Below are 27,795 nucleotides of genomic sequence, written 5' to 3'. Positions count from 1 at the left end.
TTCTTTTAGGTTGATAATTCAATGCCTAATTGCAACTGCTCAATTAGAAAATTTCACCCTATTGGGTATTGGTTGTAATGTTTACTGATTAATACTGAATTCCGGGGTGACCTGCCCACCCTGCCACCCTAGGTTCGGTGCCTATAGTCTTGTCATTACATTATTGCAATCCCACGCAGGTCTGACGCTCAACATGATGTGAACAAGTTGTCGGCTGATTTGAAAACATCCCAGGCAGCCACAACAAGGCTGGAGGATAAAGTTGCAAAACTTATCGCACAAAATCAGGTGGACGAAGACTGCAATAAAACATTACAGGTAATATTGTATAGACTGCTATTATATCTCTAAGCAGGGATATGGTAACTTTGTAGATGTGCTTTTTTTTTGTAGTTTTAAATGATTTTTCTTTGTTGTTATAAAATAAGCAAGTGTTGTCTTAAAATACGCAATAGTAAATATATGATTGACTTTTTATACTGACATATGTGTCCACAAAAGCAGTTAAAATCAAGTATATCGCAATAGGCTGTGTACTCTCACAGTTAACACTTTATTATAAGATTTTTTCTTTTTTTTTAAACAAAGATATTTTTAGGAGCAACTTCACAAAGAGAAGGAAACTTGTAAGAAGCTTCGTAAGATTCTTGAAGAGCATGATGATGTCGTGTCTGCCAATGAAAAACAACTTCATGAAACAAAACAAGCGTTAGATCAGGTATCTTTAACTTGGTTTATATCTTTATGCATATATTTGGCTTTACATGATGTGTCATCTAAAAAAATATTTTAAATAATAAAAATTTAATGGTAAAATGAAATCTTAGCAGGTGTTGAAGTTCTCATATGTTTGTAGTTACACCCTGCTGTTTTTATTTTTAAATCCGTTACAAATGTGACTTGATACGAAATTATTCTTTTTTGAATTCATATTATTAAACTTTTGAAGAAGAAAGATTTGTTTTACCTTCTCTCCTTTTCTACAGTATTCCCTTCAACTCCGAATTGCCGAAGAAGGACGACTTGCTTCACAGAGGACGGTGCATGATCTCACTGTCGAACTAAGGAAAGCTAAAGATGAGGTATGCATGTCTTTTTTGAATTTATAAATAACAAACTGAAATTATTAATAGTCAAATAGCATGCCATACTGTAGTAATTCACCCGCATAGAATAAAATACATTTTTCCACTCTTTTTTAATTTTAAAGTTCCTGTTTTACGTTACAATTTTACTTTTTAACTTTAATGTCTTTGAGTTTAACGTGGATCCTCTACGCTTGAGTTTATTGTTTACTTTTACGATGTAAGACTCTGTATTTTAAATAGGATACTGACAATGCCATTTAAAAGAAATATATAGTTATATTATGCAATTTGTTTCATCGGATTTTTGTCTGTTACGTATTTCATAGCACCAGATCCTTTAAGATTTTGTGAACCAGTTTTCCTGTTTTTTTTTTAAAGATACAGAAACAAAAGCAAAGTACGGATCAAGTGACGCGCGACCTTCGTGCACGACTTACCACGGCTGAGAAGGAACTTACTGATATCGAAGAAATTCGACTGAAACATAAAGATGCTCCGGAAAGTAGCTTTAAGGTTGGTTCAACCCTAGTGTTACTGATAATTTTGACCCAGTGGAACATTGTCTATTAAGTATCTTGCCTAAAAACACATGCTTCTATTTATATAGAGCATGGAACCCGATTTCTTTTTTTGATGCAAGCGCTTAACCACTGAGTTATGTCGCTTAAAACAAATAAATCCAGGCATTGTTAACTATATTAGGATACCGGAAACACTAAATGTATCCTTGGTACAATGTCTATTCAAAGTATACATGCTCATATGGGTATCCAGCATCAGCCTAGGATAAAATTAGAGTTGGCCTGTTACTCCGATATCCAGCCATTAGTGACCACTGGGCTGGTGTGTTGTCTGATAGAACTTGCACAAGAAGTACAAATATGGATTCTAATATCCTTTTAGTTGTAATGCAAACGCCCGAACACTGAACCTCAACGTCACCTAACACAAAAAATTCCACCTAGGCAAAGTTAACGGAGTTAGAAGCGGAGATGGGAGGCACAGGTCAAATGATAGCTGCTCGTTTGAGCGCCCTCGAGCGTCCAAGACGAGACTCGGATTCATCAAATGCTTCCGATAAAGAAACTTCTTCACAAAAGGTTTGTTTTGTGGACAACATTACTATAATTGTATAAAAAACTATAGTAATGTCAGCTAAGGTGGATACTGTTAGCTCATAGCATCCCATATTTACTAAACAAGTTTTTTTACAGTTAACAACGTTCTTTTAAACTTTTCTGGGTAAAAATATGTAATAACTTTGCAAAGCAAGAAATGAACTTTTTTTATTTGTTGTTTTTTTTATTAAAGGAATAGTTTTATTAATTGTGACTTTGATCAATCATTTTTCCAGCTACATCGGTTGGAAGCTGAAATAGATCGAAAGAACAAAGAAATTAAATCAATGAATGAACAATTCAAAGAAATGGAACAACGAGAGAACGAAGCGAACGAAGAATTCACCAAAAAGTTAGAATTTCTTTATTTGATATTTATTATATATATGAATGAATCAATGTAACTTATTTATCCTTGTGTGGTCGGAAAACGTAAGTCGTTATAACATCATTCTCGACTGTTTTTGTGCCGACTATTTTCTCTATGCCTTTTCAGACAACCAATAAGGAAGCAGTTACTAGGTCATTGTTTTTATGGGCTTTTTTTTAATGTACAGCTACACACCTTCAGTGGACACACCTTCAGAGACCCTTGTTGAAGCAATTGCTGTTACCTACTTATGTGTGTAGAAAAAATAAATTTTCTATTGAGTTATTTGTTTCTATGTTTTTAGATTAAATGAGTTACGAGCGAGGCAAGATGAGACGACAAAGGATCACGAACTGTCCATCGCTGAAGTGAGGAGCGGGATGGAAGAAGTTGAAGAAAAACTCCTCTGTACACAAGATTGTCTTCGGGAGCTTCATAAGCGAGCATCCGGACTTGACAGGAGGTAGGGATGAGATCTAAATCTTAAATCACTACTTTTGTTATCTATGTTTGTTGTGCTTCTATTTGGCCAGTGTTTAAGTATATTCCCCTGCATTAAAATTTTATGTTTTACCCGTTTTGTGTTATATATCATTGTTATGTTGTTTTTCCATATGCCTGTTCATGGTGCATTGTTGGTAGATATATACTTAGTAAACAGTTAAAGATTATTGTATTTAAAAGACTTTCTAACAATCTGCATCGATTAATTAACTTTACCTTTTTATCCCAGTGATCCAGAGGTTACTGTGATGTTGGAATCTGTGCTTCGTGAAACATTAAAACTCGCATCTGGTGATATAAGGTAAGTCTGCTTGTTTCCTAATTATTATGAAAGTTATTCAAAATATTTAATGAAAAGTATGCAGCAACACAAAAAAATATGTGTATCTTTTTGTATTTGCCATGAGACTATTTATCGAATGCTAAATGTTGCATAATTCCTGCAAGTTTTTCTATGTTTTCAAGTTTTAAAGAATAGAATGTGCAATTCCTACATATAATTGTCAAACAATAGACAAAATTTAACTTTTTTTCTTCCAAAAGTGCCATGTCACCAAGTTTGAGCGAAAACCGCCGAGTCACTGACGCTGAGTCACGACAACAACACCAACGAACGATGTCACGTCTTCGACAACTCACAGAGAAACTTAAAAACTCTGACGGTCGCCTCGTCAGCCCGTCTGCCTCCCCCGTTTCCTTCCATCGACCGCATGATTTACCCATCTCTCCTTCAACATCCGGGATCGTGAGCGAGGATGTGGCCGTCAAACTCTTCGCAAAGCAGGTGAGACTGTTCATTACCTTCAATTACAACATCCACTTCATATATTAGACTTGGTGTGAAGAGATAGTTCTATCTTGGTTTCTCTTATATACCCTCCATTCTAACGATCTGAATGATTCAAACTTTGCCACTTGTGTCATGTCCTGTTAATAACATCAGTTGAATACTGTAGGTCATATCAAATAAACGACGGTGGGGAAAGATGGGACACTTTTTCATTCTATATTCTTGTCCCATTTGGTAGTAAACCTAAAGCAATTTGTTATTTTTCATTGGTATGCCTTTAACCTCATCCCATCTTACCCCACAAATATACATTAAAAGTTTGCCAATAAATCAGTAGCTTTGATTTTTAGGCCACAAGATATAATATATAAGCATTTATCATTTCCCATCTCACCCCACTAAATATACATTAGATCAGCACACAAGCGATGCTATTGGCTGAGATGGCAGCCACGTTACGACGCAGCCAATCATCTCCCTCGCTTGTATCAGTGGGTCGAAGCCAACTCAACCGTAACCACAACAACCGACAAGCTTCCCCATCACCCCAACTTACCTCAGCAGAGTTCTCAGATCTTAGACAACCCAACGCAGGTGAGTTGTGCTTATGTATGTATGGATGGTCATCAAATGTTAAGGAATTTTTAAGAGTGCATGTTCGTTTTGTAAATTTTGGAAAGTATGTAGTAGAGTGGGAAAAGACGCGACACCATTAGCACATAATATCCGAATATCCTATTCGTGTTTTTACATTTAACATGGGTCTGTGGGATTCGTGAGGATATGGTTTTATGATTCCCTGAATGTTGTTTGTTTACTATCAAAATAAGACGAGAAAATAGAATGAATAATGTTTCATCTTCCGCACCCTACCACATATTTTGGACCTTGAGTAACCTTGATCCAGTTTTCATTATTTTTACCCTCACAGGTGGTTTGTTACAACACGTTGATACACTTGCACAAAAACTGACACTAGAGGGCATGCTAATGCGCGAAATATCTCGTCTACGTGAGTCGTGGTCGGCCAACCGTGGTAGGGGGGCAAAAGTGGGGGGAGGGGTTGCGCAATCTGAGTTTTCAAGCGCTATAGTTGCACATGCGCACATTAGTTATGTATTGCAGGTAGGGTGCTGGTCTGTATTTTGTCATTTATATTTTAATAGTGTTTTTTTTGTAACTGATTATATTATTGGTCTTGATATGCTGGCCAATCTGCCAAATACGCAACAGATAATCTCAATCATTTCAATTTAATTTTAAATTAAATAAGCAATTACAAATATTATGTTTTGTTATAATTCACATTTTTACGAGTTTTTGTTAGACCTTTGTCGACCCTCAAGCTGTGCTCCACCATTTAAAATTCCGCTATTAACCATTACTTGGCAGTAATATTGTATATATAGAGAGAAACACACATAGGACACAGCTGTTTAGCTAAGTATTAAAGTAGAATAGAACATTTGTTTTTTGTAAAACCATCAAGACTCCTTTGCCTTACCCACATAAAGTTTTGCTACACATGATCTGTTAACATCACTTCCACAACCAGGTTTACAACGAGCGAATATCCCGCCTTTCCCTCGAAGCCAGGCAAGCGCGACATCGAGCAGATTCAGTCATGCGGAAACTACGTGAACTCGTCCATGCGTGTAAAACACAAGACCTTGAAGCAGTATCGAACCTCGCTGTGCAAGTTGATACGGATTCCATCACTCCTCCTTATTCTGATGTTCCATTATGGGAGCAACAGGTTGGGATTGTTTTATTTATATTACTGTGGTTGATTTGAAGGCTTGTTCTTAGATCCTTAGAAAATTCCACGTACTAGCTTTAAAACCATAGTTTATACAGTACCGGGCATTGCTTCAATCCAATGGTCATTAATGGGTTGTCAAAGTTTGCATATAAACAGAGAAAAACGGCCCTCACCCACATAAAACAGAAATTGCAACTACTATGACATTTGTTAACTGTAGTTTTCGAGATTAAGCTGTAGTAAATGCCTCTCTAAACTTAAAGTATAAAACTGATTGAAGTAAATATAAGTTAATATATTTTCCACCATAAACATAAACATATATACTTGTTTTACTGTATCTTCCAAAGTAATAAAATAATCACCACTGACTGACTAAAGGTCATTCAAGGCCGCACCAAATAACGAGGACCCTTGCTCCAATGCATGTAATATTAGAATGACACTCTGTATGACTATGTAAGTTGAGTTTGTGTTTCAAAGTTACTCGAGCGTAACTTTGAACATAGAGATTGAGAAAAACATTAATAATAAAATATTTGTTTGCACAATGATGATACTTTGGGATGTTGAATAGAGGTCATAATAAACATAAAAATCTTATTGATGCAAGTAATAAATATCTTATAAAATATTTTCAACCACCAACCCCCAACCCATAGGTTGATTACGGGACCCTCCATGGAGCGCAATCCACCCCGTCACCCGTAGCAACAGAGGCGATGTACATGGAGCAAGAGGCGAGTTTCTTCCAACATCTTGCCGATGATATTCAATGTATGTCGGCCGATGTCCAATCTTTGACTAAACTTGGAACGCAACTCATACTTTCTGATGAAAGTTTGCAAAAGTAAGTTTTAAGTCTCAGTTTTAAAGATATTGAATTGTATTGGTAATGTATATATTTGATTGTATTTCCACTGCCATGATAGAATATACTTTCTGATGTAAGTTAGCAAAAGTAGGTTGGAAGTTTCGTGTTTTGTTTTAATATCCCAAGAATATTGACACTTGACGTACATTCTAAATTGGTAATATATGTTTGTTGGTAATTTTACACTGGCATAAAGAAAAGGAAAACAAAATAGATCTTGATTTTTATATTTACTTTTAGCATGTAAAAAGTTCAGTTTACTTTTCTGTTTAGAGAAATTCTAAAATTTGAATTTTTTTCAGATTTCTTCATCCGAATGAAATAGGCGAACACGCATCAGCTGTTGCCCGCGAAGCCATCGTACAAGCTGAAGTGATTTATATTTCACACAGGTACGTTTATGTCTACCCTATTTCCCACATACTTTAGGTATTATTCAGTAAACATTACAAACAATTTAGATTTGTTTCGTAGGAATGAGAGTCTAACTATTTGTGCCTCTTGCATTTAAAATAGGTTTGGCGCTATGTTCTGTAACCGATATTTAATTTCATATTTTTACCACAGGGTTGAAAATAAATTTGCATTTCTTTTTTTTTTATTACAGGGGTGAACAAAGCTGAATAAAAACAAGAAATTTCATTTTTTTATTTTCACACAGATTAAGGCGAGATTATGACGAAGAATTACGGAAAGCGAAAACTGCTGTTTCGGAACAAGCCAAACACTATGAGGCGCTGTTGAGTAAAGCTAAAAATGTTGAAGACACTTCAGCTGCTAAGCTTCGTCAAGTTACAGAAGAACATAACGCAAAGGTAGGGGCTTAACTTGTTTCTTAAGTTTAAACAAAACTCGTTCAAAGAGAATTATTTAAATTTCTATTAAATTCAGTTGCAAGTAAGAATATTTTAATTGCCCCAAGCTTCTATTTTATATGTGGTATTTTGTGTAACTTTAAATATATCATATTTCTATGTGATATTTCTATGTTATTTAACCAAACTATGTGATGTTCAAAGTCATATGCTCACAAGTAAATCAATGATATTCCAAATAAGCATCTAGCAACAATATCTGTTTGCGGTGTTACATTGTAATTGTACATGCAAAGCATTGGAAGTTTTTTTTTATTATTTCAGGTTCGTAGGCTGATGCAAGAGACTGAAAAAGTTGAAAACGCACGAGCTGAACTTTCAAAGAACACGGAACAAACGCTAACGAGATTTAAAAGGAAACATGAACAGGAGCTTGCCTCATGTAACAGCAAGCATGAACAGGTAAGATGATTGTAATGTAAATATAGGCGACAAACCTGGGGTGGCAGGGTGGGCAGACCTACCCTTGAATTTTCTGCACTACTTTATTCAGTAAAAATAAGAAACTACTATGTTAGTTTTGTTTAACAGGAAGGAGTGTCTGACTAGCCCTGCCTCCCCTGTATTTTAAAAATGATGTGATTAACAATGCTATATCTTGCTGTTGTTGCTACCAGGCATAATGTCCTATATTGGCAAATAGCTCTTCTAGTAAGAAACGTAAAGTTTATCATATTTTTGTTTTGTCTGCCCATTTCGTTGCGGTTTGCCAAACAAAACATAGGTAATATAAAATGAGCTATTTTAGTATTTACCTATATAATACTGCTAAAGTTTTGCATTCGACTTAGTTGACTTTTTAAAAAGTAATAATACACACAGGAATCTGCTGTGTTAAGAAAAGAGAAATCTTCATTGAAAAACCAGCTTGATACAAAGACAAAGGAATATATGACAGATGTAAATGAATTAAGGCAGAGGTTGCAACAAATACAAGTACAGAACAGGTAAAGTTTTGGAAAAATTTGTTTCTAATACACCTTATTGAATTAGATACGAACGATGCCAATTGTGGGAAATATGTATCTCTTATATTATACAATTTGCTGGGTTGTGTTAGTTACAACTTTAAACACAATCATATGTTGACTAAATGCAAATATATTATGTGTTGATGACTTTGTGTCCGATTGTAATTGAAGAGAGAATTTACACTATGGTTAAAAATTAAATTTTCTTTTAAGTATTCATTTCATTGCAAAATTGGCCAAATATTGCCTGAATACCAGGCCCCCAACGAGGACCTTACCCACATAGAATATAGGTGTTTAATTCTGTTTGTATTGTGTCTGAATCTAAATCTTCTGTGCTGATAACCTTGCGCCCAAACGCAGGGTTGAAGGTGATAAACTACGTGAAGATTATGAGAAAAAGTTTGAGAAAGTAAAAGACGAATGTGTAAGGGATGTGGAAGAATTAAAGAAAGAACATCACAAGAAATTGGTATGTGTGGTGTGTATACGATGTGTTTAATGCTGTTTATTGATAAAACTATTTAGTTTGTGACTTAGCTTAGTCTATCTATGTGTAAAGTTAAACCAGATAATGGAATTGTGGTTCTTTATATTGGATTTGTTAGAGAACCATTTAATGCAATATCTATATCTATAATATATTTGGATTTGAATTTTTAATATTTTTTTTATGTATTGCTGACAATTAAGACAACCCACAAATGACCACTGGGTTGAAGCAATTAACAGAAGGTTTCTTGCTCAAAGACACAAATGCCTACAATGGTAGCAGCATTGAGCCTTGAACTCATTAACTCTGGGCCTGTGTGCTAACAACTGTACCATGTTGCTAGTGTTTATCAAAATAATCAAAATTTGAAAAACTTTTTTCATAGAACGAGGTGAATGAGCGCCACCTAGCTGACAAACAAAAGCTTAATGAAGAGCTCCACCATGTGGGGAAGATAAAGAAGAAAGAAATTGAAATGATCGAGCGAAGACATGAGAAGGAAATACAGAGGATTGAAGACGGTAGGTCTAAGATTTTAAAATTTGATTCGTTTAGAATATTATTTTCGGATTTTTAAAATATTTTGTACCAATTTTTGCCTTTTGGGGTAAGATTTTAATGTTTACTGTTTGCGCAGAAGATATTATTTTCACAATTTTATTAAACGATTTTTGTTTAAAATATTTCGTGCCAGTTTTTGGTCCATTTTATTAATGTTTAATTGATTAATACAGCAGTATAGTTTACAAATGACCTGCATAAAATGTAGTCATCAATCGTATGAAGTTTGATCACGATAATATGACAGAACATCATGATGAGCTGCGACAAGTGAACCGTGACTCGAAGACGAGAGCTGAATCTTTGAAGCGTGACTTTGATGATGTCATACAACAACAGAAGTCCGAACACAAGATGGAGATAGAGAGAGTGCGCGAATCTTCTGAGATATCAGCTAAGGAGAAAATCAAAGAAAAATTGAAATTGATGAAAGAGGTTGTTTACCTTTGGAATTTATTTTCAAAATTCACACTTTGGTTAAAAATTAATGTTTTTAATAAGTGTTTAATTTATGGAGTAATGGGCCAAATCTGGCCTACAATCCCAAGTCCTCAACAAGGACCTTGCCCACATACAACAGAAGTGTTTACCTTATTTATATTGGTTTGTATTTGTTTCTGTATATGGTGAAGACAAAACAGATAAAACAAAAAATTCACCTTCATTTGTTTCTGTTAAAGGGCAGCTTTATTTAATAAAATATTAATTGTTATACAGGAGCAAGAGAAAGTTCTGGAAACTCGAGAAAAACTTCATTCTGAGCAGCTTGAACGAGAAAAAGAGGTGTGGACCAAAGAATTGAGGCAGCAGGTGGTTCACTTATTCATGTTTTGGTGATTTGATAAGCTGTTGTGACTTCAGCTGTTATAAAATTATGTTGGTTATAATATATATATATATATATTGGTGTTTATACCATTTGGTAACTAAGAAGTATGTATGGATGTAACTTATTTTTCCTTGCTTAGTGCGTCAGTCGTTAACACAATTGTTTTCTGTATGTGTGTACCATGGGCAAGACCTTTAGTGGTCATAGAGCAGAGTATTTATTACTTGTTTTGTTAAAGTGGGAAGAGGAGAAATCGAAAAGTGAAGAAACGCTTCCCCCACCCTCCCATGCGAGGTCGAGCTCCTTGACATCGGAGAGCGAAAGCAAGGAAGCATTGCTCGCTCGTATTATGTCGTTGGAAGGACAGGTGAATATATGAGTGATGGTTTCGGTGTGGTAGGATTGTTTTCGTGAATGGTAGGTTGGGGTAACATGGGACATATTTTCATTTTCTTTTTGTTCCATTTTGTAGTAAGAATATCACAAAGAATAATTAATGAAATATATAACTGTATACTCAACATTCTAGAAGAGCTTAGTTAATTGTTAAAACATCATTAGCAATTAAAAAATGTATTTCTTGCTAACTTATTCTTATTACCCACATTACTATTATAGTACCACTATATATCTTTTATAACTTTGAAAGCATCTTGTAGCTACGTAAGTAGCATGTAAAACACGTTTGTACTTTATAGATCGACGTGATGCGAGAGAAACCAGGTGATGAACAAGGGAGCCATGAATATCAGAAACAACTGGAAGAAATAAAAGAACTTTGCGACCAAAGTTTCCACTGTATTGAAGAAACTCATTCAAAACAGGTTAAATGCAAAGTAGTTTCTGTGACCATGGGCACCTAACATGGGTATGCAGGGTATGCATGTATGCCTTCGAATATGTTATGTTACTATATGTGAATAATGTGGGTACATATAGTAACAGGTAAATTGGTGATATTACACCAATTAAAGGTGATAAGCTAACAGCATGGAAATATTGCCTAAAAATACCCTGGTTTCCACAAGATAGGCCTAAGGCTTAGTTGCTGCCTCTAACCTAGAGGATAGGGGCTTGTGGGTCACAGCTTATGGCCATTGTGGGTGTATATGTCTTTGGGTAAAATTGTTAAGACCAATTGCTCCAACCCAGTGGTTTCTTATAGGTTGTCTAAACTGTCACACACACACAATAAAAAATCCAACAAAAAATATTGAGCACATGAAGTTACATGATGGTAACTAGTAACCGGCACAAAGTGTATGAAACCGAAAACCCATGTTATATGACTGTCATTTTCTGGTAACGCAGGTATAAATAAGTTACCCCCCTTTTTAAAAACGCACAAGATGGAACACAAAAAAATTGTTTTTGCAGATTGAGGAGCTGATTAGTGCACACGAGAGGGAGCTAGAGAGACTACGAGAGGAATTTTCCGAGGAACGAGCGATTGATAAAGAAGATACGAAGCGAGCTATTGATGTTATGTTAAAGGTGAATGTTATGCTTTATATGGGGTTGTAGTCATGTAGAATTTAAACTTTTGTTAAAGCTTGTTTTTTATGAATTTTAGTTTCCTGCAGTTTTGATTATATAATACTAATTCACAAACAGAATAATTGGTTTAAAAAATTTTAACATGTAGTGTATTTCCTTCTTAGTACATTAAATGGTGATCTATAAACAGTTCAATATATATCAACAGCATCATGAAGAGGAAATATCGACCATGAGATCGCAGTTAAACGAGAAACAACCGAAAGTTGGTTCAACGAATGGAAAACTAAGTCGGGAAGTTGAAAAGTTGAAAACCGAGCTCGAGGTGAGAGTTTGTGATTGTAGTGACTTGTATAAGTTGTCGTATGAATGTATGCATTATTGTACTACCAAATGCATCTTTCTACTTTTCTTAGAAATCTGCGATTAAATTAAGTTTTACCGAAACATATGACATACAATCATAATGTAGAAAAATGCTGGCTTTGTTAATATATCTATATATGTTAATATTATAATCTAACTCCTGATAAACCTCTTGCAACTTGATACTATATATCAGTCAACAGTGTATACATCACTTGCTAACTGACAGTTGCTTAATTGACACTCTTGTGTCAAAGCTAGTACGGTACATTTTATTATTATTGGTTAAAATATAAAATGAAACCTTCTACGCTGTTAAGTTGTACTAGGTAGGATATTATTCAATAATTATAAAATATCAACTAGTTAATTTTTCCTAGACATTATCTGAACATTATTCGCGTAAATGTGTTGAACTTGCCAATTCACACGAGCATAACCAGAAGCTGGATGACGTAGTGCGTGCACTGGAGCGTGAAAACCAACGCACCCAAGCGAGGAATAACGAACTCGCCGGTAGTTTGCAGGTGAGCGTCGTGTGACGTCATGTTTTGGTGACGTCAATGCTTGATACTTCACGTGTTTGTTAAAATACCCTTGTACAATTCATTCGGCCTGGCAAGTATCTCGCTCTGTAAAACAAAGACGCTAGATTCAAGGCCCGCCGCTACTGTTGTAGACGTATGCGTCTTTGGGCAAGACACTTACACGACAGTTGCTCCAATCCACTGGTTCTTTATGGGTTTTGAAATTATAAGCAATACAAAAAAATGTTAGCCATACTAAAATTATGAAGAAAACAATCATTTACAAAGTTACATACACGGTAACTTGTAAGCTTCTACGAGGTGTATGAAACAGAACACACCATGTTATAACGACTGTCGTTGGCCCATCATGGGAGGTAAAGTAAATTACATTTATTCACTACCTTATCTCGCTAACTAAGGTGTATTTAAAACCCTATATATAGAAATTACATTGTTTAATATGATGTTGCAGGCTGAGTTGCGTTCAATCCAACCACCAGGTGTCGGTAAAGAGCAACAAGCTGGCGACCTTTATCAGTTGGAGGTATAATATATTGATGTAATACATTGTTTACAAGTGTACAATGAATTGGTATATTGAAAAAAAAACGTTAAAAATATATTCAGCCAGAAGTGAAGTTTTCTTGTTAATATTACAGAAACGTTAAAATAATTAAACAATAAAAAAAATCATCCACAAAGTTACACACGGGGTAGCGGGCAGTAGGTGTATGAAACAGAACGTCTGTGTTATTATGACTGCTATTGTCCCGTCGCGTGGGGTTAAATAAGTTTAGGCTGCGATTTTATTTGTTTTTGTTTCGACATTTAATCTACGAAATAAATAAAAAAGAATGTTGAATTTAGTTTTACCGATTGAAGTTTGTTATTTTAGTAATTCCCTTCAGAAATAACTTTTAAATAACTTTCAATTTGCTGTCCTGCTGTAAGCTGCCAGTCTTCTTAACTAATCCTCAAATCCTTTGTATTCACAGGTGATGTTACGAGTCAAGACTTCAGAGATCGATTATTTAAAGCAAGAGGTTGATTCTATCAACCAACAACTTGAAGATTGCTTTCAAGTAAGCGGAGTTTTGCTAAAGCAGGGTGGGGGAAGATGGGACACCTTTTTATTATATTTTCCCGTTCCATTTGGTAGTAAACAAAGAATAATCAGGCAGTTATAAAATCGTATCCTCACGACTCCCACATACCGTTGGTAATTGTTTAAATCACGATCAGGATATTAAAACATTATGTGCTAAAGGTGTCCCATCTTCCCCCACAGTACTATATGTTGGGTATTAAGACATGTAACTGTAACTAAGATTCGGTTTATTTTGACTGAAATTTAACGTTTTAAATATGCAATGCGTTTTAGAAAACGTTTATTTTAAATAAAACTTGACGTTTGTGCGAAGCTTTGGTTCAGTGGTTATGCATCGTTCCGTAAATTAAATATACTGGTTATATAATGCGGCGTGGTCAGCCTATTTCAATTTTCCGTGCAAGCGTAAATTGTATTTGGCATACAAAATGCATTATTGATCGCATTGGGAAGAAGCAATTGAAGCAGCATTCAATGCGCGGTAACCTCGATACATTGCCTATATATAGGAAAAGAGACAAGTGCAGAAGAAACACCAAACACTATTCGACGAGTTGACTCTTTCCCGGTCAAAGGAGGCGATTTCACGAAGGGAGGTTGTTCGGCTGAAGGAACAGCTTCGTTCTACCGATGAAGAAGGGGGAGGGAGTGGCGGTGAAGGAAGAGCCACTTCGAGCGGTTATGGTTCGTTATTCTAACATTAACATTGGGTTCTATATATTATCCTGCTGTTGTTACTTGGTATAATGGAAAACCTAAATCTATTAAAGCAAATTTAAGTCTGCTATCCTGCAAGACGTTAATCAAATTTACGTTTTTCACAAAGAAAGCAATTTCAAGCATTAATATGAGAATTCTTTTCGAGTGATTCGTATGTTACCTGTTTTAATTACACAATAACCTTTATATTTATATGACATACTTCATATTTAATTAAATTTAAACTATTTCAACTTCCGACATCACTAAAGATGGTTTTAGTTCAACAATTGTGACGTAGGAATAAAAAGGAAGAAAAATGTAATATATATATATATATATATAGGCAGATATGCCGTATTTAAACGCACCTGATTAACAATTTCAATTATTCCAGATTTCCAGAAATCCCGCAGTCAACCTGACTTCCCCCCACCTTCTAACAAAGCGGGGTCCTCGTCTGTTACGTCACCAGTGACGTCAGTGAAACGCCGAAGCTCAGATCGTGGCAACCGATCAAAGGTGTGACCATTCGGTAATTTAAAATATCTGAACTGCCACAAACAAAACCATTTACCAAGCTAGCAAACCTTAATACTGTTAGAAAGGATTGAATAAATCGAACTTATTTATCCTTGCGTGGCGGGGCAAGGACAGTCGTTATAACACGGGTGTTTTGTTCCATGCACCTCTTGCCCGCTTATACAGGTTACGTATGTAACTTTGTAAGTTATATAACTTGAATGTATTAACAGTTGGCATTATCTGTTTGTATTCGTATGTGAGCTTAATTGGTCGTGATATAATAAGGATCTGGTCCCTTCAAGGTACATAATTTTGTCTGTTACGTATTCGTAGCACCAGATCGTTCCTGTATCTCTTTACACAAGAATCGTTCAAGCGTCAAATCAGAGTTAGATTCGCGGAATTTAAGTTACCGTAATTGCGCAATATATCACCATTGTTTTGATCACTAAACAACTCCGTCAATTTTTATCTTCAGATTTGACTGGTATGACGTCACAGCTGTGATGCGCACTGCCGACCTTGTGTCTGCATTGAGACCACCTCACCCCACACAGATACGAAGCTAGCTTCTTCTATGACAAACCGCTGCCTCATGTGCCATGCTTGCTATCTCGGGGAAAGCCCCGAAGTAACGACTCCTTCGTTCCAGTGAAGCTTTTGTAAAAAAGTTCCGAAATAAGAAACGACCGAAAAAAACGAAACAAAAAAGTAATCTTGAAAAAATATATATTTTGTCTCTTCTTTCGTCACTTTGTTTTGTCGCCTGGTGTTATATTCTTGAATCTCTTCGATTCCGTTGGAGCGGAGTCGGTTCTTTTCATCCTCGTACAGTCTTAACATTGTGCTAATAATAAGTTTATTAACCTACTTTTCTACATGTTTACCATATGAGGGGAAATCTACTCTGATCAGGTGCTGCGGTATCTTCAGGTGCCTCGTTCGTTTTAACCAGTATTATGCTCCTGGAAGGTCGTCCAAGTATCTTTTACGACTTCGATGTTGTTGTGTTCATTTTCGACTTCATCAACTTTTATTTGTTGTTTTGTTTTCACACCAAGGTTATCGTCTGCCATAATCATATATTACTAACAAGAAATACATAGAAAAGTGTAAACGTTGACTACTTTGAACTGGCCCGGGCAAACTTGTACTGAACTAAATCGATAAACGAGAACGAAAATAATGACCATCTTACCCCAACCTACTATATACAGTAATGTGGGGTAATATGAGACACCTTTAGCACATAATATTCAAATAACCTGATCGTATTTTAAACAACTAATAATGGTCCATGGACGTTGTGAGGATACTGATTTATAATTCTTTAAATCTTTTTTTGTTTACCACCAAATGAGACGAGAAATTAGAGTGAAAGGGGGGCTAATTTCCCCCACCCTAAGTTGCAAACATAAACCAGTGTTCTAATTAACACAAGCATATAAAACCTGGCGACAGCTGCAAACACTAATGAAATTTAGTCGCTGCTTTTGAAAGGTCGACCTGGCCTTTTAGGTGAGGTTGGCATTCGCTGGCATTTTCACGCATCAGCTTGAATTATATCGACATTACATGCAATATTGGTGGAAGAGGTACGACGTGCGCGACTTTGTATCGGCGTTTCTATCCATTTACCTTTATGGTACAAGATTCGCTTCAAAGGGAATGATCGATCATCGAAGTCCGGTTTCTCACAGACACTGTCTCGCTGAACCAAGTGGCGCTAAAAACAACTAATTTAGTTTGCTTTCACAAAGTTATTTTCTGTATTTTTTATACAGTGGGGATATGGTACGTAAGATGGTCCATGGTTTTAATCTCTTTTATCTTTCCATTTGGTAGCACACAAAAATGATTTACAAATTTATATAACCGCATCCCCACGCCTCTAAGAGAGCGTTGTTAATTGTTTTAAACACGATTATAAAACGTGGAAATTATGTGCTAACGGTTACCATCTTACCCCACAGTACTATATAGTCATAAAAACAGTATAAACGTGAAAATTTATACGTCTAATTTGCTTGTATGAACCATAGTGACGTACATTAGCTATAGTGACGTACATAGCCTGGCCATCCAATCGATCAATGTATTATTCCAGCATATAAACTACATATGCATATACTGTATATTGGTTTAAACCATGTTTATTAGCCTACATGTATAGTTATTAACCCTACTAAAAATAAAGGGTAATAGGGTTGAGATAGCTATTAACTAAATCCCAGGACAGTTTCGGGTTTGTACAATAGGGTAAAAAAAAATTTTCCATTAGACGAAAAAATGTCTTTATTTTCTGGCGACATTTCTCGCGTAATTTGTAAGTCACATTAAACATGTTGGTCCCATGAGACGTGAGCACCGAGTCTGTGACGAAACAATGAATGAACCACGTGATCTTGATTGATAACCGGTAACTCGCAATCGCCAGCATGTTCAATCGATTGCCTACCGACCAAAGACAAGTGAATTCAACTCATCTTAATACAACGACCACAAAACTTACGATAATACTTCTTTAACTTAATTATTTGCCCGGGGTCGCATTCCTTGGCTTTTAAAGTTCCACAAGGCTCCGTTATCCAAAAATTAACATCTATCAATCTTCTTTAAACCCGACCCCCTTTGTACAAAGGTCTGAACGTTTATACGCACGTTTCTTATTCCGTTTTACGTGGTTAAGGGTAAGACCCAGAGTTGGCTCATTCAACCCCTTTCCTTCCTAATAAAGGTCTGATTTAGATTCAATTAAGCATAATTGACTCGTTGTTTGTCCGTCTAATAGATGTAACGTTCACGCCTATACGTTGTATAGTGGTTACATTATGTAAATGTTAATAGCAATAAGTGTGTTAAAGACTCTCGTTTTTTCGCTCCATCCGCTATTTTCGTTCTTCCCTATTTCTTAAACTACCAACCGTAATCGAAGAGACAAACAACACTTATCATTATTATAATCAATCGAAATCACCATAGTGTGTTTCTTACGTGGTGAGATTAGCTTCCGACCACCAGTGATGGAGCACATATACGTAAATGATTTGTTGCGGTTTGTCAAGCGGTGTCTACTGATGTACGGATTACCAGCGTTGCAAGATAACGTTGAGCTGGCTGTGCTTGTGAAAAGGGATAATCCTCTAACCTATAATGGTTCCTTATGGGTTGTGTGGATCGTCAGCCATACGTTAAACGAAATATTAATAATTATCCCCACAAAAATATCATACGTGTTAACTTATATTACAAGTGGGCACGAGGTGTATGAAACAGAACAAGTATGTTATATAACTACCGTTTCCCGCCATGCGAGAATAAAAGTCAGAATAATTCAATTCGATATGAAATAGGAATAAGATGCAACGAGGCGAATAGTCATAATATTATTTTATCTTAACATCGAACGAACTCTCTATAGACGTTATTTCATATTCCGACATCAATACATTTTAAGATTAGATTGCCCAATTCTAAAATCGATAAATTTAAATCACGCTTTTGCCGTGGTATATACCGTCTCAAGTGACAACTGGCAATTGCATTTTTGACAAAGTATTCGCGACATACACACCGCCAAAAGTATTCCAGCTTCCCAGTTTTGCCTAATTTTTCTTTACGAAAGTAACTGAAAAAATCAATTCGAATCACTGGCTCGTGTAATTGGCGCGACGGTTCATTATGAATATTCATAAGCTCCGCTCTGATGCTGCGCGACGTGGCTGCAACAACGCCATTGCTATTCTCTTTGACATTCAAAGTCAGAGTGAAATCGGCACGACACAAACCGCGGGTTAATGAATGAACTTCCTTACCCGAGTGAACGTTAAGAATTATCGGAATAGAAATCGTTGACTTGATCGAACAACTACGACCAATAGGGTGACGACTTTGAAATTGGCTTTCGAGCGCGTGCAGTGACTTAGTTCGATTTCCGCACCGCAAATCGTTAACTGCATTTTCTAAATTCTTAGATAAAATTAGTCACCAGCTACACACGTCTGGTGCAGCGTTTGGCGACATTTCTTTCTTATCGCTCGATTTTAAGCTGAGCAGTATATTCAAGGAATCGAATTTACTGGAATGATATTGAAACGAGCAGCCAATATCGGATTGCTTGAATTCATCCAAAATAGCGATAGATTATCTTACCTCAAAGTTCGTAGAAGTTATGCATTATGCAAAGACCATACTGTCAATTCTGAATCCATTAATATAAAAATAAATATACAAAGTGACGCTTTTTGTCGAATGGTTTGCCGAAATAGACTGTATATAGGGTGGGGGGAAACGGTACACTTTTAGCACAAAATATCCAAATATACCGATCGTGTTTTAAACAATCAACAACGGTCTATAGGAGTCGTGAGGATAAAGTATTATAATTCTTTGAATATTTTTTGTTACCACCAAATGAGACGAAAAAAAGAATAAAATGATTTCCCTTCTTTCCCCACACTACTATGCTAACAGAATGAATTGAAATCCGATTAATATAGGTGTAATAAAACAGAACACCCGTGTTATAACGACTTCCGTTGCCCGTCACACGAGGATGTATAATTAGGAAACATTAATTGATTCCGATTTTACTTCTTCTAAAGTTCGAAGTTGTTTACTGTCAATCAAACAAACCGGAGTCGATGGCAAACCGTTTATTCCCCAATGTAGACCTTTCGTGCTGATGCCAAACTGCTTACAAGCTAACAGAAGTATTCGATTTAGAAATTTCAATTTGCTTCGCTGTATCAGATGTCCTTATCTTAACATCACAAACCAACTACACTAAACATTATTGCCTGCATTTTCATTTGGCAAAGTAACATTTGGTGCCAGAGAAAATAAAAGTCGACTTAATTTGTGAAAATTCGTGATTGACAAAGCGACGACAAAAGTGAATAAAAGTCAGAAATTCTACTACAGAAAGTGGAATTAAAAAAAACACGATCAACTCATTCATGATGTTTAAAATACCCGTATTCCGCCTCCTTAAACAGTTTTGTAACTCTTTAAATGTTCTTTGTTTACTACCATGCGACGAGAAAATAGAATGAAAAGTGTCCCATCTTTCCCACCCTACTATATTATAATAAAAATGAAATAAAATGTATTGTTGAATGCAATAAATTGTTGAAACGATAAAATACAAATCTTGATTAAGTTTTAAATTCCACGCAATGTACTTTCGAAAGTGTATAATGGGAATTGTGTTAAAAATAAGAGTACTAAGCAAAAGTACTAAAGTCCAAACGCGCAAGAGAAATTGCACATACCATTACCGGTTCATCGTTTTCCCAAAGTTTACCCAACCATGTAAAGAGGTGATATCATATAATGAAGGCTATGATGTTTTACAGTACACGGTAAACTGTCAATATAATTCACAAATTTATACAATAATCCTATACACAATATACAATCTGTAGTCAGAAAAGCTGGGATTAGGTTTCAACATTTAAAGTACCATCCCATCCGATTCGTCGTCATTATCTATAAACGTCGGCTGCTGGTTTTGGTTTAAAAGACCAACGACCTCAGTTTGAGTTTGGAATTTATTTTCTTGTCCATCGTAGTAGCAGAAGGTAGTAGTTTGGTGGGTGGGGCCATTCAACAAAACATCTGTCTGAGGAGATTTTTTTTCTTTTCGTCCATGTTCTGGCGTTAGCATCACTGTGCATGTCTCCTGCTCGTCTCGACCGCTCCTCTTTAAGTACAAAGTCTCCGAAATAACGGGCGGCCGGGGGTTGAGCGGTTTGTCTCTTTGTCCGCTCTCTGACGAGCTACTTGATCTGTGCCGAAGTTGAACGCTGAACGATTGGACAAACCGTCTAGAGTAAGCCCTAATATGCACCACGGCCTCGCTGAAGTATTGACATGTAAATGCTTTTTTAAAGTCAGCCCGAAATCGGTTCGACACGAAGGCATACACCAGAGGATTGAGGCATGAGTTGGCGTAGGATAAGCAGTGACCAAGAATTAGTAAAACGAAGGTTTCTGACGTGTAGGGGAAGTCCCCAAAGTTGGTCCACAGCGCCACTAAGTGATGAGGAAACCAATCAATCGTGAAGACGATCACCTGTCGATCAAGCAAGATTTAAATTTACATTGTGGCATTTATATATATGTTTTCAAATACAGACATACAGTAGGATGGGGGAAGATGGGACACTTTTAAATCTATTTTCTCGTCCCATTTAGTAGTAAACAAAGCACATTAAAAGAAATATGAAACTATGTCCTCATGACTCTCATAGACAGTTGTTAATTGTTGAAAACACGATCAGGATTTCTGGATATTGTGTGCTAAAAGTGTCCCACCTTCCCCCACCCTACTTATTTGATAATATTTAAAAATGTATTTTAATAACAGTGCAAGAAAATATTTTTATTTAAACCAAGTTTTCGAAGTAAACATAACGTCACACATAAGCGATTATCAAATCATGACGTCACATACCACCATTATGACGACTCTGGTGACGCGTTTCGTCGATCCTCGCGCGCTCTTGCTTCTAACCAGTGCGCTGCTCTTGGCGTTTTTACACATTGCGTGTAAAACCCCCATGTAACAACTAAGTATGATCAGCAAAGGAAGTAGATACCCAAGCAAGAAGCTGACGAGCTGGTAACCCATGTACCACATCTTCATGTGACCGTTGGGCACGCACAGGGTCAACCCCTCGTATTCCACCTAGAAATAAAATTGATTTTGTTTAATTAACATTTTTCTCTTTTCCCTTAATGTGTCAGAAGGAGAAATAATTGTATAATCGCATTTTTAAAGAGCGAAAAATTGCATTTAAGTACAAAAGAAACGTCGGCATAATTTCCAGTTGTGTTTAATTTTAATCACCCATATGGTAACAAAGAACGTTGTAGAATTAGGCATACGGTGTGTTTTTCTATTTTACGTGGGTGAAGTCCTATATAGCGCGCAATGTGTTTTTGAATTTAGTTCGGAGTTGACACATTACTCTATTCTATAGTATAGAGTGTATTTTGTTTTTATATGTTTTAATTTTCCTATATCAACGTGTTTTTTCTGTTTGGCCAACATGTATGTTTCTGTGTTTGGGCTTAAATTGGTTGTTTTACCCTCGGTTTCAGGCATGGACTTGTCTTATCAATTTGGTTTGATACACTGGTTTTATCGCTATCCAATTTTCCCGACTTTTGTGCCGCCAGCCTGATTGCAGCGTGGACACTTAATTTATTTCTTGCTTTACGTTTGACTACTCGATGGTAGCTGATTCAGTTAGTTCTTGTTATACACTTGCTCTGTGTAGTTGTATTTGTGACAGCTGCTTAACATAATTTATTTATCTCTTCGGATAGAGAAGTAGCGAAGATTAGGTTAATTTATACAACAACAAAGAGAATAAGGGAATTAGCAACACAACGACGGTCGTCAAAAACACACTGCAGGTAAAAAATGACTACTTGAATAAAAGCGTGGTTGCAAACCCAGTTTTCATGTAAACGATTACTTTTAAGATGATATGTAAGTGTAAGTTCTCCTTCATATGTGATACGGTATGTACCCACTTGTGCAAAGACTTAAATATGTTTGGTATTTATTACAAGAAAACAAAGATAAAGCAAAGGCTTATCAGCGATTAGCTTACACTCTATTATACCAATCTATATATTCACATAACACTATGCTGTACCGGTTTGCAAGGTGCATGTCATTGAAACATCGGTTATTTTCCCATGAAGTGTAAACGATATTTGTTTGTTTTGTCATCAGTAAAGAAAACCTTAGTCAGCACTTGCATATGTTTAATATTGTTCTAAAATTAATTCCCAAGATACACTTTCCATATGCGAACGTTCCGCACCGCATTTAAATTATATATAACAACAATTGAATTATTTGTCATTGTAACCCAAGCTTGCGTGTCGCATCTAGTTATGCAGACAGTGTTTTTGGCGTAACATGTCTAATTAAAATCTACCATGTCATGAGTTTCGTTTGTTGTAGTATAGTAGGTAGGGGTAGGATGGGACACCTTTTTATTGTATTTTCCCGATTTAGGAGTAAAAAAAAAATATTCCAAAGATTTGCAAACCCGTAACCCCACGACTCACATTGATCGTTGTGAAACGTTTAAAACACGATCAGAATATTTGAATGTTATGTGCTAAAGGTGTCCTATATCTTACTATATGCATAATGTATGGACATTCAAAGGCTCAATTTCAGGAGAATGTTTACGAATTGAAATTGGCAGGTTCCATTTTTACAGCGTATGTTTTTCTTCTACAAGCATAGCATATCATGCCTGCTATTGGTAACTTGCTATTATATCTGAATATGAGCTTTTCTTCACATATATTAAACATTTTTATTCATCTTTATCTTGCACTTTGTAAGCAATGTCATTATTTTATAAGTTAATATATTGTGTTACTGTTTACGACTATAACTACAGTTTGCCCCATATACGCTAATTAAAAGGCATATAAAAACACATATGCTGCAAGATAAAAATAGAATCTGCTGCAGAATTAAAACACAGCAGGATGAAAATAAAAATAGATTTAATACAGAATCGATAATTGTAATGATGAAACAATATCTTGTCCTATGCTGCCATCACAGAACGACCAGAAGCGCGAATAATGCAATGTTTCTATTTTTGACTTGTGCCAAACAGTTAAAGTGAAATCGGACAGAAAATCATGTTAACAGCTTTACCTGTACTCTAGTAAGTGCTGAAGGTGTCCCGATGCCAAGAGCAGCAACCCAAATAAAGATAAGTCCCCGGTTAGCGTTAGTTCTCGTTCGCAGCTGTTTTGCAGAAGTGGCGTACACCACAGCGAAGTACCTTCCAAAGTATGTTATTTTAGACGAAACAGGATTGGAAATAAATACTTTTATATTAACACCACAGAATAATACCTTAAAAAATGTCATTTAAATAAATGTAATATATGAATAACTACTTGCTGCATTAGGCACTCACGAAATACATATATAAAAACATTTTAGACGAAATAATAATAATAATAAATCCGTGTATTGCCTAAAAAATACAAACAAGCAAACAGTTAGACGCCAACCAAATGTTCTTTCTAAGTGTTGCCTATAAAGGAGGCTTAATATTGTCACATTTGGCAGAAACAAAGTTAAAATTGGAGATCAAAAATAATAATCCCCTTCGTTCAGATTGTGAAATAAAAATATCTTTCCTTTCGCAGTAGCGTTGTAATCTTTTTGTGAATAAATAATAAAAACCTTATGTTAGATTTTGTGACTTCGGTGTAGTTGGGGGCAATTACTCTGTGCGAGTTAACATAATTAACTCCGCCATGTGTACAGGATTACGCACCGCTAACATTGACAAAAAATATATTCTCCGGCGCCGCGGTTTACTGACAGAACGTATGAATTATTTAAACCTCCCGAAAAATACGGGCGTTTGGATTACAACATACTTGATTAACAAATAATTAGAATTTAATACGTTTGTGTTATACTTAGTTCAGGTTCGAAAGGGATAATGGGTACAAAGGCATTAATGTTTTTTTCATTTTTTAGAAATAAAGTTTATTAAATTTAACACAAATTTATGTGTACAGGGTTAGGAAAGATTGGACACCTTTTTATTTTTTTTCTTGTCCCATTTGGTAGTAAACAAAGAACATTCAAAGAATTAAAAAAATGTATTGTTACGACTCTCGTAGACCGTTGTTAATTGTTTAAAACACGATCGGGATATAGTTGGTTATTACGTGTGCTATATAGGTGTCCCGTTTTTCCCTCACCCTTCTATAATTTAAATTCGCAGAGTTTTTACAACTAGTTCAAACTTGAGCAGCTCAAATGTTAAAAATCGATTAAAACATTTTGTTAAAACATTTTGTTCCGTGACCAAAATCGATCCGATGAATGGCAATGTAACGAATATGATCGCCGCGTAGATTTACAAGCTTCGAAAGGCCTGTGTAAATATTATGCTTATCATCCGAGCGTATCTGTTTCTCCATACATTTTAACTTGTTTGTCGGCTGTCGGGCATTTATATCCGCTTAAGTGGCACACACAAAAATAAGGCTTACCGGTCGAATGAAAGAGCGACAAGCGTGAAAATGCTGGCGATCATCGACACGTTCTGGCAGAACTCGCAGAACGAGCACATAAAGCTCCCGAATGGCCAACTCGGCAGACTGTATATGGTGGCTTGGAACGGAACGCAGAAAACAAGGAAAAACAAATCCGACACTGCCAGGTTAAGAATGAATCTGTTCGTGTTGTTTAAACCTTGCTGTGCTTGATATCTGTACATTTTCATCATCACCGTGATCACGAGAGAGTTTCCCACAACCCCAACGCAAAATATCAAACCAAAGAAAATGGGAACAATAATGGCGGCAAGCGCTGCAGCCTGGTTACGTTGCCCCGCACCATACTCTGTTTCCCCACTGTAATTTCCTGTATAGTTGATAGAGGTGTTTAATGTTGCATTCCCACTCGCATCTGCTGCCAACGGACTCGTCGGAGTAAAGAGAGTCGTATGCGTAAGAAATGATGTCGTCATTTTTCAACCAGCAGAATTAACATTAGAATATTTATATAGCCTGAAACTAAAAACCATAAAATTAAACGCCTGTTTGTCTCGGTACTCTATTTATCGGGCCCGTCAATTATTATACCTTCGCAGCATATTATTAACGGCTTTAACGAAGGCCGGCTGAAACAAAACAAAATAATTGCACGTTAATAAAAAAATGCGGCAGGCAATTTTCTGCGTTCGATTTGCAAAAAGGATAAAATTATATAATTTCCATATGATTGCAGCAAAACCTTTCAAATCATATATGTAAGGGTTCTTCAAATACAAAATTTGGTATAATCCAAAATGCATTATTGTAACGACACAACTCATTAATCAATGAAAGCTGTTGCTTTTGCGCCATAAAAGCGATCCTCTATTTCGTCTTTCTACATATACCTCGGTTTTATTTCGCTGACACCCTGCATTCGCAAGTATACCTCGCTGCTACTAAGCGCATTATTATACAAGCAGGTAGTTTATAGAAATTCGCTTCTTCCAAGAAAAACGTAATTTTTATTGATTAGTTGAAATACGTGCTTTCCTGAAATTGTACAGACTTATTAAAATGGCGACAGGTGAAGCGTATAATGACCTAAGCAATACCTATAATAGAGTTCGACTTCTCAAGTCCCATGCTGCAACACTGGCAACTACAATCAACATCTGATTTGTATTTGTTTTGACAGTCTCTGCACAACAACATATGATTAGGCACCTGTCTCTACTTTTGGATTTCTGTACTCGCTGTGTTATAATCCTCCCTTGTGCCCTTGTATGCCGTCGCGAAGGTGTGCACCTTCGTTGCAATTCTCATACTACCACCGCTACCAACATGGATGTCTTGTTTTCGAGTGCACAAACCTTAAGGTTCTCCTTATCTCGTCGTTATGCTCATGGTATGCGCATTTTGTAACTTTGACGTCATGTTTAAACCGATCTAGATTCGTTCACATGTTTCCATCCGCCTATATGTAGCCTGTTCAAACAACCCCGGGAAACCAACAAGCTTCCATGGGTGTAATTCACGTGTATCGTCTCCCGTTTCCTTTCCATTTATCTCATCGCTTAATTTTATACGTTGTACGATAACGCCTGGCTTACTACTATATGTAGTAGTAGGCTATGAATAATCGTATGAAAGGGAGAGTCATCAGCGAAAACACGCAAGTTTTATTTCAGTTCCCGCTACATTATCGTATTTGTATATAGGTTACAGGTCAGATATGCTGTTACGTCATTAAAAACAGTGTTTTATCATCCCAGAGTTTCCAACATACTGCGATAACGTACTACATTCACAATATTTTATGGCATACTGGAGAAATTATCAGCGCAAGAAATTAAGTGTACAATGCATATTAGTTCAATGTTTATCTTATCAAAGATGCAATGTACGGAAATTTATAACATAATGATTGACAGGTTAGGCCGGGAGCTGTGCAAGCAGCTTGCTCAGGGGCGCCACACCACGGCACACCTAAAACAGTCGCTTAAATTTAAACAGATATCAAATAGGCTTTAACCTTGGAACAGAGCCATAGAAATACCGAGTAGTCCAACCCATTGTTACGTAAAAGACAAATTGAACGGCAATTTGGGTCCAAAATAACACAGTTGGTATAGGGAAAATGCATGTTTTTCGGTAAATTAGAGAAAAACTTGAGTCCAAAAACAAATTTAAAGGTTAAAAAGTGTAAAAAACAAGTGTTATTTGTTTTCTGTATCAAAAAAAGTCAAAAAATGGAATTAGAAGCGGTTGATTTGAGACATTTTAGTCATTTAATGGGGGTAAATTTATATGTTTTTTCAAAAAAATGTTTGGTAATGTAAATAGAAGCTGTTTTACGCCTTCCCACAAAAGGAAATCGCAAATAAAACTCAACAAGTTCGTTTAAATTCATTGCGAAAGTCACCGCTTTTGCTCTATTTTGAACACACACAGACGGCAGTTGGACTACTCCGTGTTTTTACGACTCTGCCTTGGAATAGAAACTTTTTGCTAAACCAAGGCCGATACTTCATGCTTATTTATTGTGAACACAATAACACAACTTAATGCTAACTTAAAGGAGTCTTTATTATCTTGTAAACAAAAATGTTGTTGTTTGTTTACGACTAATGAAACATTAAAACAGATTTAAAACATGTAGTTATTTATGCAATAATAGCACAGACTTATTTATTAAAGTTATGCTCTCTTGTTTTAACTTTAGTTGTCGCTAGATGACGCTGATATGTTTGTACAGTGTTTCCATTTACAGAAAACAATATCC

General features: G+C 36.0%; 2 protein-coding genes across 4 annotated transcripts in view; one reads left to right on the top strand and one right to left on the bottom strand.

The window, feature by feature from the left end:
• The window catches only part of LOC100177668 (protein MLP1), a 33,960-nt gene extending 17,878 nt beyond the window's left edge, over positions 1-16,082 (top strand). For 2 of the 3 annotated variants that reach the window (XM_018811318.2, XM_002122956.5), the window contains 31 exons: positions 180-318; positions 599-718; positions 987-1,082; positions 1,467-1,601; positions 2,054-2,188; positions 2,443-2,558; positions 2,881-3,039; positions 3,310-3,381; positions 3,624-3,864; positions 4,284-4,464; positions 4,802-4,995; positions 5,426-5,626; positions 6,295-6,482; positions 6,809-6,898; positions 7,168-7,321; positions 7,646-7,783; positions 8,204-8,328; positions 8,716-8,824; positions 9,231-9,366; positions 9,654-9,841; positions 10,124-10,216; positions 10,474-10,602; positions 10,934-11,059; positions 11,613-11,729; positions 11,941-12,057; positions 12,479-12,625; positions 13,101-13,172; positions 13,624-13,710; positions 14,246-14,420; positions 14,833-14,957; positions 15,439-16,082. In XM_018811318.2, coding sequence (XP_018666863.1) covers positions 180-318; positions 599-718; positions 987-1,082; positions 1,467-1,601; positions 2,054-2,188; positions 2,443-2,558; positions 2,881-3,039; positions 3,310-3,381; positions 3,624-3,864; positions 4,284-4,464; positions 4,802-4,995; positions 5,426-5,626; positions 6,295-6,482; positions 6,809-6,898; positions 7,168-7,321; positions 7,646-7,783; positions 8,204-8,328; positions 8,716-8,824; positions 9,231-9,366; positions 9,654-9,841; positions 10,124-10,216; positions 10,474-10,602; positions 10,934-11,059; positions 11,613-11,729; positions 11,941-12,057; positions 12,479-12,625; positions 13,101-13,172; positions 13,624-13,710; positions 14,246-14,420; positions 14,833-14,957; positions 15,439-15,444 — 4,111 coding nt within the window. In that variant the 3' untranslated portion in view covers positions 15,445-16,082. Of the gene's footprint in view, positions 1-179; positions 319-598; positions 719-986; positions 1,083-1,466; positions 1,602-2,053; positions 2,189-2,442; positions 2,559-2,880; positions 3,040-3,309; positions 3,382-3,623; positions 3,865-4,283; positions 4,465-4,801; positions 4,996-5,425; positions 5,627-6,294; positions 6,483-6,808; positions 6,899-7,167; positions 7,322-7,645; positions 7,784-8,203; positions 8,329-8,715; positions 8,825-9,230; positions 9,367-9,653; positions 9,842-10,123; positions 10,217-10,473; positions 10,603-10,933; positions 11,060-11,612; positions 11,730-11,940; positions 12,058-12,478; positions 12,626-13,100; positions 13,173-13,623; positions 13,711-14,245; positions 14,421-14,832; positions 14,971-15,438 lie in introns of all 3 variants that reach the window. The other variant, XM_018811317.2, reaches the window with a different exon arrangement.
• A 4,109-nt stretch (positions 16,083-20,191) lies between these two features.
• LOC100182353 (galanin receptor type 1-like) lies at positions 20,192-26,788 on the bottom strand. The gene is made up of 4 exons (XM_002122803.3): positions 25,026-26,788; positions 23,662-23,791; positions 21,418-21,651; positions 20,192-21,036 (listed from the first exon to the last, which is right to left on the bottom strand). Exons 1-4 carry the CDS (start codon positions 25,502-25,504, stop codon positions 20,416-20,418), a joined length of 1,464 nt encoding a protein of 487 aa, XP_002122839.1. The 5' UTR covers positions 25,505-26,788; the 3' UTR covers positions 20,192-20,415.
• Positions 26,789-27,795: the final 1,007 nt, after the last annotated feature.

This window comes from Ciona intestinalis, chromosome 3 (assembly GCF_000224145.3).
Source record: "Ciona intestinalis chromosome 3, KH, whole genome shotgun sequence".
Lineage (NCBI taxonomy): Eukaryota > Metazoa > Chordata > Ascidiacea > Phlebobranchia > Cionidae > Ciona > Ciona intestinalis.
Note: the sequence above shows the minus strand (reverse complement) of the source record. Positions and strands in the feature narration are given on the sequence as shown.